Genomic DNA, 17213 nt, shown 5'->3' with positions numbered 1-17213 from the left:
CATATCATTCTTTCCTTTCTTTCTTCCTGCTTTCTTTCCCTTGGCCCTAGTTTTATCTCATTAGCCAGCCTGTTCTACAGTTTTAAGCAGAAATTAGATTGCGTTGATATGTTTTTTCAGCCCACCAAATTTTCAAGAGCCACCTTACAACCAGCAACTTGTGCGACTGCATCCACAGACTTACACCTTTACCTTATAACCTGATATGCTTGTGTGTCTGCAGACACTTCCCTGGTGCGAAGTACACCCTCCAGATCATAACAGAGCCATTGTTTCTGTATAGTTTCCATAAGCGGGATCAAACCAAATTTATTTTTTAGTTGGAGATGGGAGTAATGTGTACCGAGGCAATAAAGCTTTTCGAATTCGAATCACAGACATCAAGATATGTTTATCCCGTCCCTTAAATCTTACAGCTACTTCCTGTGGGACTGGAAGGAAGCAGCGAGGAACTGTGGGATGCAGTGATTGGCTCATGGATCTACCTGGCCTATGTAAATGGCCATTGTCATATAGCAACCGTGCACGTTGTAATTTTCCTAACAATCCAGTACTTAAAGCTCTGAGGGATAAGACCAAGTCATTTAAAAAGAGGACAGTCATACAAATACTGCGTGATTCCTCTTATCTGAGGCATTTAAAATAGTCAAAGGTATAGAAGTAGACAATAGAACGATGGTTACCAGGGGATGGGGGGAGGGATATATGGGGAGTTGTTTAATGAACATATAAAGTTACAGTTATACAAGGGGAGTAAGTTCCAGAGATCTGCTATATAAAATAGTTAATAATACGGTATTGTAGACTTAAAAATTTGTTAGGAGGGTAGATTTCACGTTAAGTGTTCTTACCTCAGAAACAAAAGCAAATGAAAAAGGAACACAAGAAACTTGTGGAGGCGACGGATATAGTTATTACCTGGATTGTGATGATGTTAACACAAGTGTATACATAAGTTCAAACTCACCAAATTGTATACATTAATTATGTGCAATTGTTTCTTTACCAATTATATATCAATAAAGCTGGGGAAAAAAAACAGTAAAAAAAATAAAGAGGACAGTCATAAAAAACAGCTTAACTTTCCCAAAATATAAATGTTTTCATTTACTGCCAGACCATGAAAATGAACAATTAAACTATAGCATGTTTTCCCTAAGTAATTAAAAATAAAACCCTCAGTTTTCTTCCATACTCTCTTTTTTCTGAAAAGTGACAGCATCATTCTTTCATAAAACACTTGTTTTGCATCATTAATCTTTCAGGTATGTAAGCTTTAGCGTAATTCATTGAATTATTTCAACTGCATGTGTGTTTGAGCATGACTGTGTGTGTCGTAAGTCTAATATTAGATAAATAGATAACAGTAACACAGTCACTATTCAGAGATGACCTATAAGTAACCAAGGTTTGGCTTCCTGTTACTTTGAATGGTTAGTTTTTCCAATTTTGTTTAAATGTTATTATGAGTTTGTAATTATATATTACTCTTTCTGTTGTCATTTGATTAAATAATTAGTTTTACATGTATATGGATAGGTGCATTTTTCAGTGCTATTTTTCCATTTTCCACTGCGGCTGCTTTTATAAGATTCTAAACTTCTGGAAGAAAAACTTCCCAGAATTTATCTTTTCTGGTGAATTTCAGCTTTTCTGGTGAAATTCAGCTTTTCCAGATCACCACAACCTTGTTAAGAGTCTTTCTTGATGTATAAACTCTGTATTCACTTGTGTAAGATATTCCCAGAGTCTACCTTGCCCCATGACACATTCACCATATGAGAAATTTGAAAACATACCCCAGATTCATAATTATATCTTCTAATCTACAAATGTATGAAAAATTTCATATCCTCTGCTACATTTATTTGTAGTAAAGGTGATTTTCATATTTTTAACATTAGTACATTCTCATGTTGGCTAAATCAGAGGAATCAATATTTTCATATTCTTCATTCTCTAAAAGTATAAAACAGCATGAGAACTGTGTGTAAATGTATAACTGTGAACAGCATTATATTTTTCAATTTACATTTTAAATTGTGGCTTTAATTGTGACTTGCAAGTATACTGCCTCATCTAAATGGGAGCCGTAGGTTTTTCAAGAGGCAATGACAAGCCCTTTGGAGGTTCCCAAGATATTTCTCTGACCTCGTCAAATCCTGGAGGAACCGAAATGTTGGTCGGGGTAAAAGCTACCAGTGAGTCAAGTGGCACTGACTCAAACCCCATCCCGTGTGCTGTGGGAGTCCCACTTCCTCCCAGTGTTTTCAGGGATTCCCGGGAGAGGAGGATAGGGACGGTCCTCTCTGACCTGAGTCTCTGCGCCCACTGAATTCCATCACTTTGTGCATTTCTTGGTGTTACAGGGAACCTGTTACCAGCTCCTCCCTGCCTCCGCCAAACCTGGAACTGAGCCCCGTCTCATGAGTTCACACACGTACACTCATACAGATACCACTTCCTGGAGGTCTTTGTTTCAGTAGCAGATTTTATTGACATTTTGGTGAAAAGTAAAGAAAGTTAACATTATAGAATGAAAACTTATAACACAAACTTTTTTTCGTAGTTTAAGACCTAAAAGTTTAAACCAGATATTCCTTTTGGAATATGTCCCTTCTCCAAGAAGGCTCCGTTTTCAAACATCTGCATAATGGAGATGCCTTTCTCCTCCAACCAAGGCTTGAGTGGTTGGTCTTCATTCAAGATTTATCCCTAACCCAATTCTACATTTAAGGAAGAAAAGGAAGATTTTCCTACCAGGCCTGGACTTTGCAAGTCTGCCTCCCTCTGCACAGTGAAATTAAAATTAAGGCTTCGTATTCACATGCTAGAAAATGTTGACTTTTTCCCCTCACAACAACCCCTAACGCTTTTAAGTGGCACCCTTTCAGGTCTATAGGTATCAAAAAACTATGACCCCCAAACTCTTGCTGGCTTCTCATTTATGAAAAAACAAACCAAAAAAAGAAAAAACAGAGACCACCCCACCTGATACATACCTAGCTCTGAAATGACCACAGTAAGAGCCTCAGCACTATTCTGACTGGGCAGCCACACACCAGCGCCAGCCTCTGGCTGTCTCGGCTGAGCCCCTCCCTACCAATCAAAGAACCCAGGGCCCACCTAGAGGTTTGGTCACGGGGCCATGGTGGCCTCCATTTTCACTTGTGTCCCTAGCCTTGCAAACGATAGGAAGGGTCTGGTCATTTATTATGCATGACAATGACCTCCTCTCCAGTTTGTTAGGGCCCCAGTGGTTTTGCTCTTCTAGTTATACTGATGTGCAAAGAGCTTGGGTAACAGGGTAATGATAAAAAAAAATGTGCAACTCTCTCAAATAATGCTACATTTTTGTTTCATGGAGTGATCCACAAGAGTGCAATAAACGGAAATTCCAGTACAGGCATATCTCAAAGATTTTTTTGTGGGTTCAGTTCCAGACCACTGCAATAAAGCAAATATTGAGAGAAAATGAGTCACACGAATTTTGGGGTTTCCCAGTGCATATAAAAGTATGTTTATACTATACTATAGTCTGTTAACATGCAATAGCATTATCTCTAAAAAAGCAATGTAGATACCTTAATTAAAAAATTTTTATTGCTCTAAAAAATGCTAACCATCATCTGAGCTTCAGTGAATCATAGCAGTAACATCAAAGGTCACTGATCACAGGTCACCATAACAAATACAATAATAATAAAAAGTTTGAAATATTGTGAAAATTACCAAAGTATGACACAGAGACCCAAAGTGAGCAGATGCTGTTAGAAAAATGGCTTGACTCAGAGTTGCCACAAACCTTCAGTTTGTAAAAAATGCAGTATCTGCGAAGTACAGTGTAGGGAAGCACAATAAAATGAGGTACGCATGTCCTGATTTACACTGTTGTTTTTAGCCCCTAAGATTGAGCTGAGATTCTAAGTGCCATCAGTGACCTTTCTAATAAAACAAAACACCGTTTTCATGAAAAGAGAGATTCTTACAACTGCTTCTCATGTTTTTGGTAGGACCTTCAAGGAACTGCCTCACAGTTGGATTCAAAAAACACTAAAGTTCTCACCTTCATTACCAATATTGGGTGTGGAATATCTGCTATTTTTTCAGCAGCTACCCTCCTGACATATGTTGCTTTTGAGTAAGTATTTTTTTTCTGTCTGCCAAATCCAGAGCTAACTGTCCCAGAATGTGAATAAGAGAATTGCCTCAGCTTTTAAAAATACATATACACTTTGTGACTCACACACAGTGGTTCAGTTTTAATGTTCAGATTTCTTATAAGATATATCACGAATTTCCCACCTTTAGAATCTTAAGTTATAGTTACTATATTTCTATTTAAAATGTATTTAAGCCTGTTAGAGATGATTAGCATTTAAGCAAATAACAATTGTATGAAATGCTTTTTACATGGTAAAAGATGAAAACATTTGCTTCACAAATCTTATAAAATTGGTTTTGAAACAGGAAATTTTTTTAAAAAAAGGATCCTGACCTTATTAAAAATCAAGAAACTTCAACAAATTTTAGGGAAATTGCTTTTCAACAAAGATATTATTTTTTGTAAATCTAAAATTTTTCCTGGATTAAAAAAATCAGTCTGGGCTTCCCTGGTGGCGCGGTGGTTGAGAGTTCGCCTGCCAATGCAGGGGACACTGGTTCGTGCCCCGGTCCAGGAAGATCCCACATGCCGCGGTGCGGCTGGGCCCGTGAGCCATGGCCACTGAGCCTGCGCGTCCGGAGCCTGTGCTCTGCAACGGGAGAGGCCACAACACTGAAAGGCCCGCGTACCGCAAAAACAAAACAAAACAAAACAAAAAAAATCAATCTGTTGTAACCAAGTAGAAATTTTGGAAACAGTTTTGAAATAAAATTAGTGTTTAAAAAAGTCTTTATAATTTGCTAAATACTCCTATATCTTTAGCCCTCCTCCTAGTGGAACCATGTCATAAAGATGGTACTACCTAGGCTATTGCAGAGCTGTATAAGATACGAATTTACTGCCTGTGCTTAAAAGATTTATTTACAATATTATTTTCATATATCTTTCTTTTGTCCTTTATAAGAAAATTACGAAGGGATTATCCCTCCAAAATCTTGATGAATCTGAGTACAGCCCTGCTGTTCCTGAATCTCCTCTTCCTCCTGGATGGCTGGATCACCTCGTTTCATGTGGATGGACTTTGCACGGCCATTGCAGCCCTGCTGCATTTCTTCCTTCTAGCTACCTTTACGTGGATGGGGCTAGAAGCGATTCATATGTACATTGCTCTGGTTAAAGTATTTAACACTTACATTCGCCGATACATACTGAAATTCTGCATCATTGGCTGGGGTAAGCCTCCTAAATTTTGTTTTCTTTTTGTCCATCATGGAAATCACTAGGTTCTCATAGGAAAATCCTATTTTGAAAGAATAGCACTGCTAAAAGAAACTTCAAAATTGTGAATGATGTGGATGTGATGTACATAACCTAAGGAAGGGGCTTCCTCAGAACGGTGTTTTTAAAAACTGTTCAACATTCCTCACTAAAGTCAGGAGTAAAGGGAAAAAACCCTTGCTCTCCTGAGTCACCACCACCTTATTTCCTGTGTCCAGAGCCAGCCCACGCAAGTCTGAAGAGGCAGCTGGCAGACAGTGGTGCATTTCTATTATATTTCAAAATAGAAAGGCCAGCTCAGACTCCTAACTCCACTCGCCCTAAACACATGCCCATGTCCTGGAAACCTGAGCAAGAAGGTTATTTTTGTGTGTGCAACCAGAATACTGACAGAATTCTTGCTTTGAGCTTCTTACCATGATTCCTCAGCCACACATGGACAGCTGTGTTAGCCTGTTTGCAGTCTTCTAATTGGGCTCCTTTATCTGGGTTTTGTATTGGGCCAGGCATTTTCGAGCTTTCTCACAAATCTCTTTTTCAGATAGCCATGTAGAAATGAGATGTTCCCAAGGTGGTTAGTACCACCTTAGGAGGCAACAAAAGCACCTTTCAGGGAATTCAGGTGGTGTAGCGTTTCCCCACTGAAATGTACATGGAAATACTATATTGGCCCTCTTGAGAGAAAAGACTATAAAGACTTTATGTCCCCATTGTTTTCCCCCCAACTTTTTCTAAAGACTTTTCTTTCTATAGAAAGGGGCAAAATGAAGCTGTAGTTACCTTCTTACCTGAACTCAGGCAGTCTGACAGGTGTCATTAATGAAACTACGTTTTCTGGTGCAGCATACAGTATAAATCAGGTCCTGGTACTCTAGTGGGTACCAGTAAGCAAACAGAATATTTAAATATCTGTCATTTAAGAGTAGGTTTAGATTGTTTCTAATTAAAGTTGGATGTTTCACACCACAAAAGGGATTTTATCGTTGTTTTTAACCAAGTTGCCTGTTCTAAGAAATTTGATTCTATGATATGCAGTGTTTTCTTTCTTTTTTTCCCCGTTGCCATTATCAGTCTTATAAAGCAGTCTACAGATGCTTCAGAAAAGTTGTTTCTATCATGGTCTTGTTATAACAGGTCTGCCTGCCTTAGTTGTGTCCATTGTTCTAGCAAGCAGAAACCAAAATGAAGTTTATGGAAAAGAGAGTTATGGAAAAGAACAAGGTGATGAATTGTAAGTAATAAAAACTTGTTGGGAATTTATTTGTGATGAGTATATATCCTCTGTTTGCTGAAGTTTAGTGTGAGTTTCCATCCCAATAGTGAGTGAGCTTCTATTTTGGAAGGTTAAAGTGTACTTGCATGTCTTTGCCAAGGTCTCTACTACACCACAGATGAATTCAGTTGAATGCTCTGAACCGTGTGAGCTGCTTTTCCATATTAATGTTGTGCTTTCTCATTGGGGGGAATTCAGAAGAAGTGTAAGATACTATCTTCTAGACACAGAAGACCTATTCTATCTGAGGAGATTCTGTAATACTCCCACCTCCTTAAACCACACACATCTTCGAGAGAGTTAAGTAGCAGCATCAGACAGTGAAGGATTCAGTGCCAATATGAGTGTTGTGTGGAAGTGGAGAGAGTGGATCTTGAATAATTTGGAAAATTCCCTTCAGGCTGTGAGATCACTGAAGCTAAGGTTTTTAAACTCTTCAGTTTTGGCAATTAGTTCTCTTGCATTTTATGTAGTACATGGTACTCAATATTATTATTTGTTGATTGAATGAATTACTGACTGAATAAAGAGTTTATTCCAGACTGTGATGCCACATTTCTGTGCACATTTCATGGATGGATAAAAATTTTATATCCAGTCAGTATCCAATCCTGTTCCATTCCTCCTGGCCTTCCCGTTTATATTTCCAAAGTAGCAGTCCAAAGCCCCCACGAGAACTAGTCGGAAATAAAGGATCTAGGTCAGGAATTTCAGATTCTAGGGGAACTTCCATATGGAAAGAAAGATTAGCTCCAGGGACAAGCAGTGTCATTTGGGGGACCTTTAAAATAAGATATATTAAAAGTAGAAGTCAATACATATGTTCTAAATAAGGGAACTTAAAAAGTATGTGAGTCAACTCTTATAGAACTTTAAACTACGACTTATTAAGTTGTTGTGGCAGCAACAACTTTCATTAATTGAGCATTTACTATATGCCAGGAATCAGGTTATAGGACTCAAAGATGTTCAAGACAGCTTTTGCCTTTGTGAAGGTTGTGTTCCACGGTGAAAGACACAACCAAAATAATGACCACTTACATTCGAATTTTAAGATTCATTTAATTGTCTTAAATAATTCTTCTACTATTTTTTGGTACCTAAGAACTTCCATAGTATTAGTTAGGCACTGGGGCATCCACAAATTGCAGTATTTTAATTTTACTCTTAGTTCCCTTTAAAATTACTTTCATCTATTTTCCAATCTATATCATTCTGAATATCAAGTGTATCCTTCCTGATCTTGTATCCTTCCTGATCTCATAAGGATGTTATGATTGATGTAAGCCTTTTAATTGTGTATGAGAAGTGTCAGCATGAGAATATCAGCGTTCTACAATAAGGTCTTGCCTCAACTAAGCCAATTATATTAATAGGAATTATTTTGTCCACAGTAATGGAATCCACAATTATGTGTGTCTTAAATAAGTAGGAGTTACTCTTCTCACATGATAAGACATGATAAGATTTGGAAGAAGGCAACAACTGGCATTAATTTTGTGGCTGAAAATGTTAGGACCAGCAATTCTACAGCTCTCTTGGCCTTTCTTTCCTCGATATAAGATGATGACTATAGCTGCAGAGCTTGCATTCATGTTTGAAGCAGAAAGAAGGAATAAGGGCTTTGCCAGCTGAGTCTGTCAAGAATAGGTGTAAAAAAATCCCTTAGCAGACTCTGCTTCCATTATCATTTTGTAGAACCATGTCCACATGGCCCTCCTTTAAATACAACGGAGACTGAGATAGTTTCCCACCCTCAGGAGTGCAGGCGCATAAGAGAAAGGGGGTAGACATGGTTTGGGGTGAGCCAAACAGAGTGTCTTCATGCCAAGTCAGAGTTCAGGAGACCACCTTGTTTTCTTAACTGTTGACTTAAATAACTAGGTATTAAGAGGATGACTATCCAAAACAAAGCAAAAAACAAAAACAAAAATCTATGTAAACATTGAGGAAGAAACTGAGGCCCAAGAAAATGAAGTGACTTTCTAAAGGCATTTGAGGAAGGCCCAGCTATGAAATCTGCAGAAGCCCAAACTTAGCCAGGAGGAGTCTTAGGTAAACAGGGCATGATGATAAATCTCGTTCTTTCTTGTCTCTTCTCCTTTAAGCTGTTGGATTAAAGATCCTGTCATATTTTATGTGACCTGTGCCGGGTATTTTGGACTCATGTTTTTCCTGAATGTCGCCATGTTCATTGTGGTGATGGTGCAGATCTGCGGGAGGAATGGCAAAAGGAGCAGCCGGACGCTACGCGAGGAGGTTCTAAGGAACCTGCGCAGTGTGGTCAGCCTGACGTTTCTACTGGGCATGACATGGGGGTTTGCTTTCTTTGCCTGGGGACCTTTGAATGTCCCTTTCATGTACCTTTTCTCCATCTTCAATTCTTTACAAGGTAAGATAAATGGTAACCGCACCATTTTCCCTTTCTAATTTTACCATATTTGCAAAGAGCTTCACTGTTGGACAGATGCCATGCTAAGTTTCTAAGTCACTATCCCAAGTGCTGAGCACAGTTCCAGGCACAGGGTGGGTACTCGTGAAAAAGACCTCGAATGGAGAGAAGAGGTAGAACATCAGTTTGTTTATTTGTTTTCAGTGATATATATACCAAGCACCTAGAACTATGCCTGGAATATAGTAGGTGCTCAATAAATATATGTTGTTGCATGAGTGGATATAGGCAAGGAGGTGCCCAATGGGAAGTGTAAAGAGAGGCACAGATGAAGTTTGCTTTCTTTACAGTTTTGCTGAGTGTTGGTGTTCTCCATGGAACCATGTGGGTGTAGTGCTCTTGGCCAGAAGAATCTTTAGACTCTGTGCAGGGACAGAGCAATTCACTTTGATTCCTTGGTTCCTTGGATTTCAGAAAAAATACCAACAATCTAGTTCAGAAATGCTTATTTTTTCATAAGATATGGCAGTCAATTCAACAATCTAACAAATGGCTTGCTCTGTTCAGAAGTACAAGGCTTCCTTCAAGGAGCTTACTGTCATGCTTCAGATTCCGTAACACTTACCCTAGTGTACTGTAGGATGAATTTAACTTTAAAAAAATTTTTTTTATTGACGTATAATTGATTTACAATATTGTGTCTATCTCTGCTGCACAGCAAAGTGACTCAGTTATCCACATACAGACATTCTTTTTTTTAATATTCTTTTCCATTATGATTTATCCAAGAGATTGGATATACAGTAGGACCTTGTTATTTATCCATTCTAAATGTAATAGTTTGCATCTGCCACCCCCAAATTCCCAGTTCATCCCTCTCCCTCCCCACTCTCCCCTTTGGCAACCAAAAGTCTGATCCCTATGTCTGTGAGTCAGTTTCTGTTTTGTAGGTAGGTTCATTTGTGTCGTGTTTTAAATTCCACGTGTAGGTGATATCATATGGTTTTTGTCTTTCTCTTTCTGACTTACTTCACATGGTATGATAATCTCTAGTTGCATTCATGTTGCTAAAAATGGCATTATTTCGTTCTTTTTTATGGCTGAGTAGTATTCCATTGTGTATATGTGCCACATCTTCTTTGTCCATTCCTCTGTTGATGGACATTTAGGTTGTTTCCATGTTTTGGCTATTGTGAATAGTGCTGCTATGAACATAGGAGTGCATGTATCTTTTTGAATTATAGTTTTGTCCGGGTATATGCCCAGGAGTGGCATTGCTGGATCATACGGTAATTTTATTTTCAGTTTTCTGAGGAACTTCCACACTGTTTTCCATAGTTGCTGCACCAACTTACATTCCCACCAACAGCGTAGGAGGGTTACCTTTTAGGATGAATTTAACTTTTAAGCTTAATTGAACATAAAGTATTTTTTTGAAAACTCAATAACATTCTATAAGACATTGGATATACCCTGTGTTGTTGATGAAACTCCTTAATGTTGGAAGCTCCATGAAGCCCACACTCCAGTAGGAATGAGGTGACAAAGTTTGGAATCTTTTTGAGCAGGGCAGTATTACTGGCTTACCTGAAGCTACCGGTCACACACTTGAAGGTGTCTAGGAAAGGAAGACCTGACTAAAGTTGAACAAATCTGAGCTGGGATGGAAAGTGTGGAAATCAGGTTTGTGCTTCTCACCAGGAGAGATGCCTAGGTAGGAGCTCCCAACAGGTGTGTTCTAAGAAAAGTCTGTATTTACCTGCAGGAGAGTGTTTACTGCTCTGTATCATACATATCTGTTTTGCTTCTCCTCCTACGTTTCCCACTAGCTCATGAGCTCCTGTAGAAAAACCTGTCACTTAGAAGGTGCTCAATAATTATTTGTTAAATCAGTAACTGGATTGGTGGATGAAGAAGGGAGAGGCTTTGGGGATGGTCTAAATTCAATCTGAGACTCCTCCAGCATAAATATGCATTAATTAGTTGAGCAAATTTTATTCAGATCCATTCTCCCATAACAGAGGAACTATGTAGGTTCATTATCTTTAGTGAATAAAATAATAAGCCTCAAGTACACCTCCAGAAGTTGGAAACTGAAGAGGTAGCATATGAATACCTCTGCACTGGGATCCACCTTTGTAAAGTGAGTTTTCCTCTTTTTAATCTCTTCTATCATACACAACATAAAAGTGCCTAGACAAATATTGACAAAAATGTCCATTAACATTAGAAAATTCCATGGTTTTATATTTCAGGATTGTATATGAAAGGCACATTAATCTGCCAGCCCAACCTTGTTTTTGCTTTTAGAATTTCCTGGCAGTTTCAGCAACCTTCAACAGTTACAGTTGTCTGTTCAGCTCTGTTTCCATTAATGAGAATCGGGGTGTTTTATTTTTCCCAGCGTAGGTCTTCTCTCAGGAGGGAAAAATGTTGTAAACCATCATAGAGTGAGTGTTCTTCATAAATCACTGACTTTTAAGGCTGATTTTAAATGATATAAATTCAGAGCAGATTTCTGCCCATCCAATGATATCAAAAACACCTCCTAAAAAGGAAATGTAAATTAAAAGACAGTGATACAGAGCACATGAGTCTAACAATTCCTTACTGGCCAGCCTTGTACAAAAGCTTCAGAGGACACCATGGAAAGCCATTTAATGGTTTTTATTTGCATCATTTTCAGAACCTTCCATGAGAGACTTGGTTGTTAAAGGTATATGCTTTATTAAGAGAAGCATGTAGAACGTAGACAGTTTAAAGAAACGATTCGGTGAATGCATGTTGAACTTAGGTGAACTACGTTGTGTCGACTTCTTTCTAGTATTCTTTATTCCACCAAAAAAACATGACCTGATCCCTTTGTCTCATGGAGCTTATATTGTAGTAGGAGAGACTAAGGTTAATCCAATATGTCACTGTATAAAGTGTACATGGTGGTGTTGAGAGTGCACATGACAGAAGACATGATGTCTAAGCTGAAATCTGAAGGATCAATAAGAATTAACTAGGTGAAAGGTGGGAGTAGGAGTGAGGAAAACTGTTTCAGGTAGAGGGCACTTCGTGTGCAAAAAGTTTGCTGTAGTTGGTGATTATAGCACATACTCAAGGCATTAAAAGAAAGACCATATAAGCTGAGAACCCAGAAAGAGCAGGAGAGTGGCAGAGCAGTGGGTGTGACACAAAAGGGAGGCAAAGGCTAGACCAGGAGGCTCTCTGTTTTGATCTTCATAAGGGCAATTGGAAGTCCTTGAAAGGTTTTAGGCCTGTGGAGTGATATGAGCAGATGTACATTTTGTAAAGATGAAGCTGGACATAATGTAGAGAATGGATTAGAGCAGCCCAATAGAGACTGTAGATGAGAGGCTATTGCAATGGTCCAGGTAAGGTAAGGTGTTTTAGACTATGGTGGGAATGGGGGAGCTAGAGATACATGAGCAGAGTCAAGAGAAATTTAGAAAGTGTGCTACTGCAAAACACTTATCATTGGCTTGGTCATTAAACTCTTATTTTTCTGCAGTGATTAGGATAAGAAAGCTTCATGTTAATGCGATATTGTAGTGAACTGAAGCCTGTCATTATAAGAATTAGCAATGGCTAAAGGTTTATAATGTAATGCAATATTCTGAAACCTACAACTATGCCAAAGTAAATTTTAATCTTCTCAGATTTGGCTTATAATTGAACATCTTAAAATCAGCAAGGTCACAAGTCACCCTGTAGTGTTACAGAGGTGGGACCTGTGAGGACAAGATGTGTTTGAGCAGTGGTGTCAGGGCACGTGTATCAGAGGAGTGGCTTTTGCTAACAGATTTCTTTTCACTTTTGTGTATGTCTTTAAAGATTTTTTTCAAAGATGTTAAAAATCCATTTTATCTTTCAGGATTCTTAGGAATACATGTATGTATGTATGTGTGTGTGTACAAAGACATATACATGTATAACTATGTCAGTACTCATATATTTGTATAGCTTATATATTAAAGTTTATATATGTATTTTTATTTTAGATGTTTTATTTTTGTTTATTTTCAATATGTATTTTTATTTTTATATGAATTTTTATTTTTTAGGTACACTTATAATTATACAATTTAATTCCAAAAAATCATGGTAACTGGATATGATAAAATTCTTATAGTCTGTGTGGCTCTAACTAAAATTTTACCTACTTGAATAAGCAAATGAAGTCACTCGAATCCAGGCTTAAACCAAGTTTATTATTTTCTAATTTTCCACCGTATATTGCTTTGTTCTTTTTTCTTACCTACTTCATTTGATTGTTATATATTAATCATTTCACTGAATTTTTAATTCTAAGATGAAAAGATAAACATACCTTCTCTTAACGAGGCACAATTATGTTTCTAACTCCTTTTACTACCTTTGCTGCTTTCCCAGGATGAAAGTGACAAATCATTTTATTAGAAATTTTAATTTTTTCTAAAGAATACAACTTGAGAAAATTATATGGTATACAAATTGCTATTCAAAAGAGAACAGATGTTTGATGAAAGTACGTCATAATTCACATGCCTGAGAACATTAGCCTGTACTTAAAGAAATATAATGTAATTCATCCTAAAGAAGTAAAAGGCAATTCTCTGGTTGCTGAGAAGATCTTGGCCAGAGTCCTCTTGGGCATCTGTGTCCCTTGGCGATATTGATGTGTTTGCAGGATTGATTTATTGCTCTAAGATGCAGCCTGTACACATTGCTGCTTAGTATACAAACGATGAACAGTATCTCGGAATGTATGTTTTTTTCATTACCGTACAAAAGTATTTGACATTTTTGATTAGATTAGGTTTCTCCAATATATAGAGAGGTTTAACTCTCTTGACAAGTTCATCAGGATCTAAAGTCTAGCCCCATACTGAGAGCTTAATCTTCAACTTTAGTTTTCCATGCACGTGAAACAATATTGATTGTTTTGGGGGTAATCAGCCCATCTTCTGTACGTATATATGACAGCATAATACCATGCAGCATATGGTTGTGCAAATAGAAGCTGCAATGGCGAACACAGAAGGGTATCATCAGAGGTCATGTATGCCAGTAATTCATTCAGTAATATTAAGATACCCAGAGCAACAGAAATAACATATTTGCACAGTGCATTGTGGTTCACAAAGACTTTCACACAACATCTGTGATCTAATTCTTGTAGCGAATCTGAAAAGTAGGTCCCAAGAAAAAGGGTATCCGCTCCATTTACAGATGAAGAAACAGGCTTAGAAGAGTTAATGACTTACCTAAGATCAGTGTACTATTTATAACATAGCATATATGAAAACAGAAAAGCACATTATTAGATGACAAAGCATGAGCCAAAAAAATAAAACCAATTACTGCCCTTTCAACATTTTATTTCAAAGTTTCTAGGAAGTGAGTCTCTATGTCCTTTTAAAAAAATTGTTAATAAATGTACATTTAATGAATCAATGGAAATTTACTCTCTTACCCTTATTCAGCAAAAACCATCTATAGAAATGTATTTATCATTATTATTTTAATCCTATTGGTAAACTAAGAAAATTAAATAAAATGATGGGTTAGGAGCCTCCTGACGGTTAAGCTGGGCCACGATCACATGTACAACACACACGGTGAATCGGCGCCAAGGTAAAGAGATGAACCACCTTTAAACCCGTTAGCATCTGAAATGGCATCATGTTGGCCGAGACATTACACACTGCAAGGAAATAAATTACTCATCTTTTGGCAGAGCATTTTGTGCCACAGAGAAATAATTTTCTAAAGGGCACCTTGTCGAATGAAAGGAGGATTCAAGAGGTTCCCAGAGAGAGTCATAAACTCTAGAGATTCCCCAGCCCAGCAGCCAGCTGGCTACGTCTGTGTGACAACAAAACAGATGAGCTGTTGGAAGATTTGGACTTAGGCTTGCTGGGAAGCTCAGAAGTTATCTAGATCGTTTTTGTCAAAGATCAGTTATCGAGACCACGTATCCTTTTTTGCCCCAACACCTTGTTTGATTAATTCTTGATGGATTCCATCTCACAGTCTGAAAAGTTATCTATATCTGCAGTCTTCCCCTTCATTGTGTTTCTGGATCTTTATTATCCAGGGTAAGAAAAATCAACTTAGGTCGTTTGTCAGAATGTATTGATGATGAGCCTTGCTGAAAGCGTCAATGGCCCTTGGCTGGTAAAGAACTCATTAGGAAATGAGCACCTAAGGCGTTTGTTTTGTTTTGTTTTCCTTCACCAGACTTCTTGAAAGTGGTTTTGTAGACCAGTAAAAGGATGACAATACATGTTTCCCTGAATTTTACAGTATGGCATTTATTTTCAAATCCAAGGGAAGCTTGGGCAGTTTTTTAAAAACTTTTGATAATCGGGCTAGAGATCTGAGAACATCCTTTTGGCTACTTGTTTTACATTTGCTCCACATGTTTCTGCCAAAACTCAACCTAAGAGAATGAATTCTATGTGGGAGCCAAATTCCTAGCCAAAATACTGAATGTAAGGATATCTTTATTTTTCCTAAATAAATAGTTAAACAGCTCTTATAAAGACCAAGATTAAACACAAGCCTATACAGTCTGGATATAAAGCCAGTACTTTAGAAGGAAGCTTTTTTTTTTTTTTCAAACCCACTACTTGACGAGATTTCTCAGAGTGTTTCTCACTCCACATTTAGAGGTTTAGAGCACCCTCTTGGGTGTCCCTTCTCCTTGTTTTTTGAGTCAGGCTTGGCCCCTGGTGTGCTTCTCTAGGAGGGCCTGGCGAGGTGGAATTCCTTATGTTTTCCTTCCTACCAGGACTCACAGACAGGCCCTCTTTCCCACATGCCTGTAACGCCCTTCCTCCATCATAATGGAAAAGGCCATTTATTTTAATTGAGAAAATTGCAAGATTTGCTGAGAATTAAGATATCTTGAATTCATATATTGGTCTAAGTTATTTTTAAAAGTGAGCAGAAACCTCTGGTTAGTGAAAAATGGAGGTTAAAGGAAGGCAAGGGATGAGCAGGTAGAGAACTGGTTAGGATCTGTTCATTTAAAGAAAGTTTAAATTTTTTCTTGTTTTAGCATAAAATCTGGGTTTGTATGGGTAAGATAAAGAATCCAAGCAGTTATCAACCTGAAGAAACTATTGCTAAGGAACTGGCTTACATTCATCAGAGCGGTCATTTTCTGGGCTAAAATTCACCCCAAAAGGGCCATTGTGAAACTAGCACAAGCCTGTCAAGATGAAGCAGTGACTTTGCCTCTGATTTCTATCTTTTCAGTCATTTTAGCGTCCAGCTTTTATGGGCAATGTTCCCTACTCCTTGGTCAGTTAAATAAAGCTGTAAGGCGCTATGAGGAGTAAAAACCAATTATTCTGGTCCCTGGTCACAGCTTTCCAGAAAACTAGAAGAGCATATTTTTCCAGGTGGTATGAAGAGCCTCTTTGAGGTGCGTGGGTTTATATAAAGATTCTCAAAGGGGAAACATTTGACTGAAATGAGCATTGAAAGAGAGCAGAGCTGGGGATTAGAATCAAACAGATCCCCTTGGATGCCAATGTAAAACTCTTTAAAGTTTTGTGATTTTAAGTGCTGCTCTGGAACCAAAATCTGTAAGTAGATGGAAAAAAAAACCCTCAAGACTGAAGAGGGACTAGCCCTCTGTTTTTTCACTTTGGCCTCCAAGTGCCCTTGGCTCTCCTGCTGCATTTTCTACTCCTCCTTCTTGCAGTGTTCAGAATTTCTTTCCATACGGCATGTGTGCTCTTCCAGATGTGGATACCTTCCACGTTTCCCACAGCTGAACTCTAAGAGGGATATTTTGTCCTAAAATAATCTTGGGATAATATTTATTGCCAGACTGATTTAAATTCATGTGAAAAGGGCTAGTTACTACAAATAGTAAAATAACCTATTATGAGAATCCTATTCTAATTTAAAATGGAAACATACCTCATGGCTAAAGAATCTGCATAATACCTTGGAATTTTAAAATATATTTATTCCAGAGAATTCTAATTTCTCACGCCTATTATCTGCTTTTGTCCCATAGCATCACAACTCATAGTGGGAGACAGAGCATGTAAATGACTTCGATCAAATAATTTTAGAGGAGGTGTATCAGATTTTAAATCTAATTTATATACGTGTCTCTTAAACTTAGTGGATGCCTGTATATTTACAGGTTGCTT

At 37.9% G+C, this 17213-nt stretch overlaps 1 protein-coding gene across 1 annotated transcript in view; it reads left to right on the top strand.

Annotated features, from left to right (window-relative positions):
* Positions 1 to 17213, top strand: part of ADGRG6 (adhesion G protein-coupled receptor G6) — a 136283-nt gene that overhangs the window by 106036 nt on the left and 13034 nt on the right. Inside the window, exons 18-21 of the mRNA XM_060168023.1 lie at positions 4014 to 4141; positions 5070 to 5338; positions 6518 to 6614; positions 8765 to 9048. Of these exons, the coding sequence (XP_060024006.1) occupies positions 4014 to 4141; positions 5070 to 5338; positions 6518 to 6614; positions 8765 to 9048 (778 nt within the window). The remainder of the gene's footprint in view (positions 1 to 4013; positions 4142 to 5069; positions 5339 to 6517; positions 6615 to 8764; positions 9049 to 17213) is intronic.

The sequence above is a fragment of the Lagenorhynchus albirostris genome, chromosome 12 (genome assembly GCF_949774975.1).
Source record: "Lagenorhynchus albirostris chromosome 12, mLagAlb1.1, whole genome shotgun sequence".
Taxonomy (NCBI): domain Eukaryota; kingdom Metazoa; phylum Chordata; class Mammalia; order Artiodactyla; family Delphinidae; genus Lagenorhynchus; species Lagenorhynchus albirostris.
This window is presented reverse-complemented; position numbering and strand designations above follow the sequence as displayed.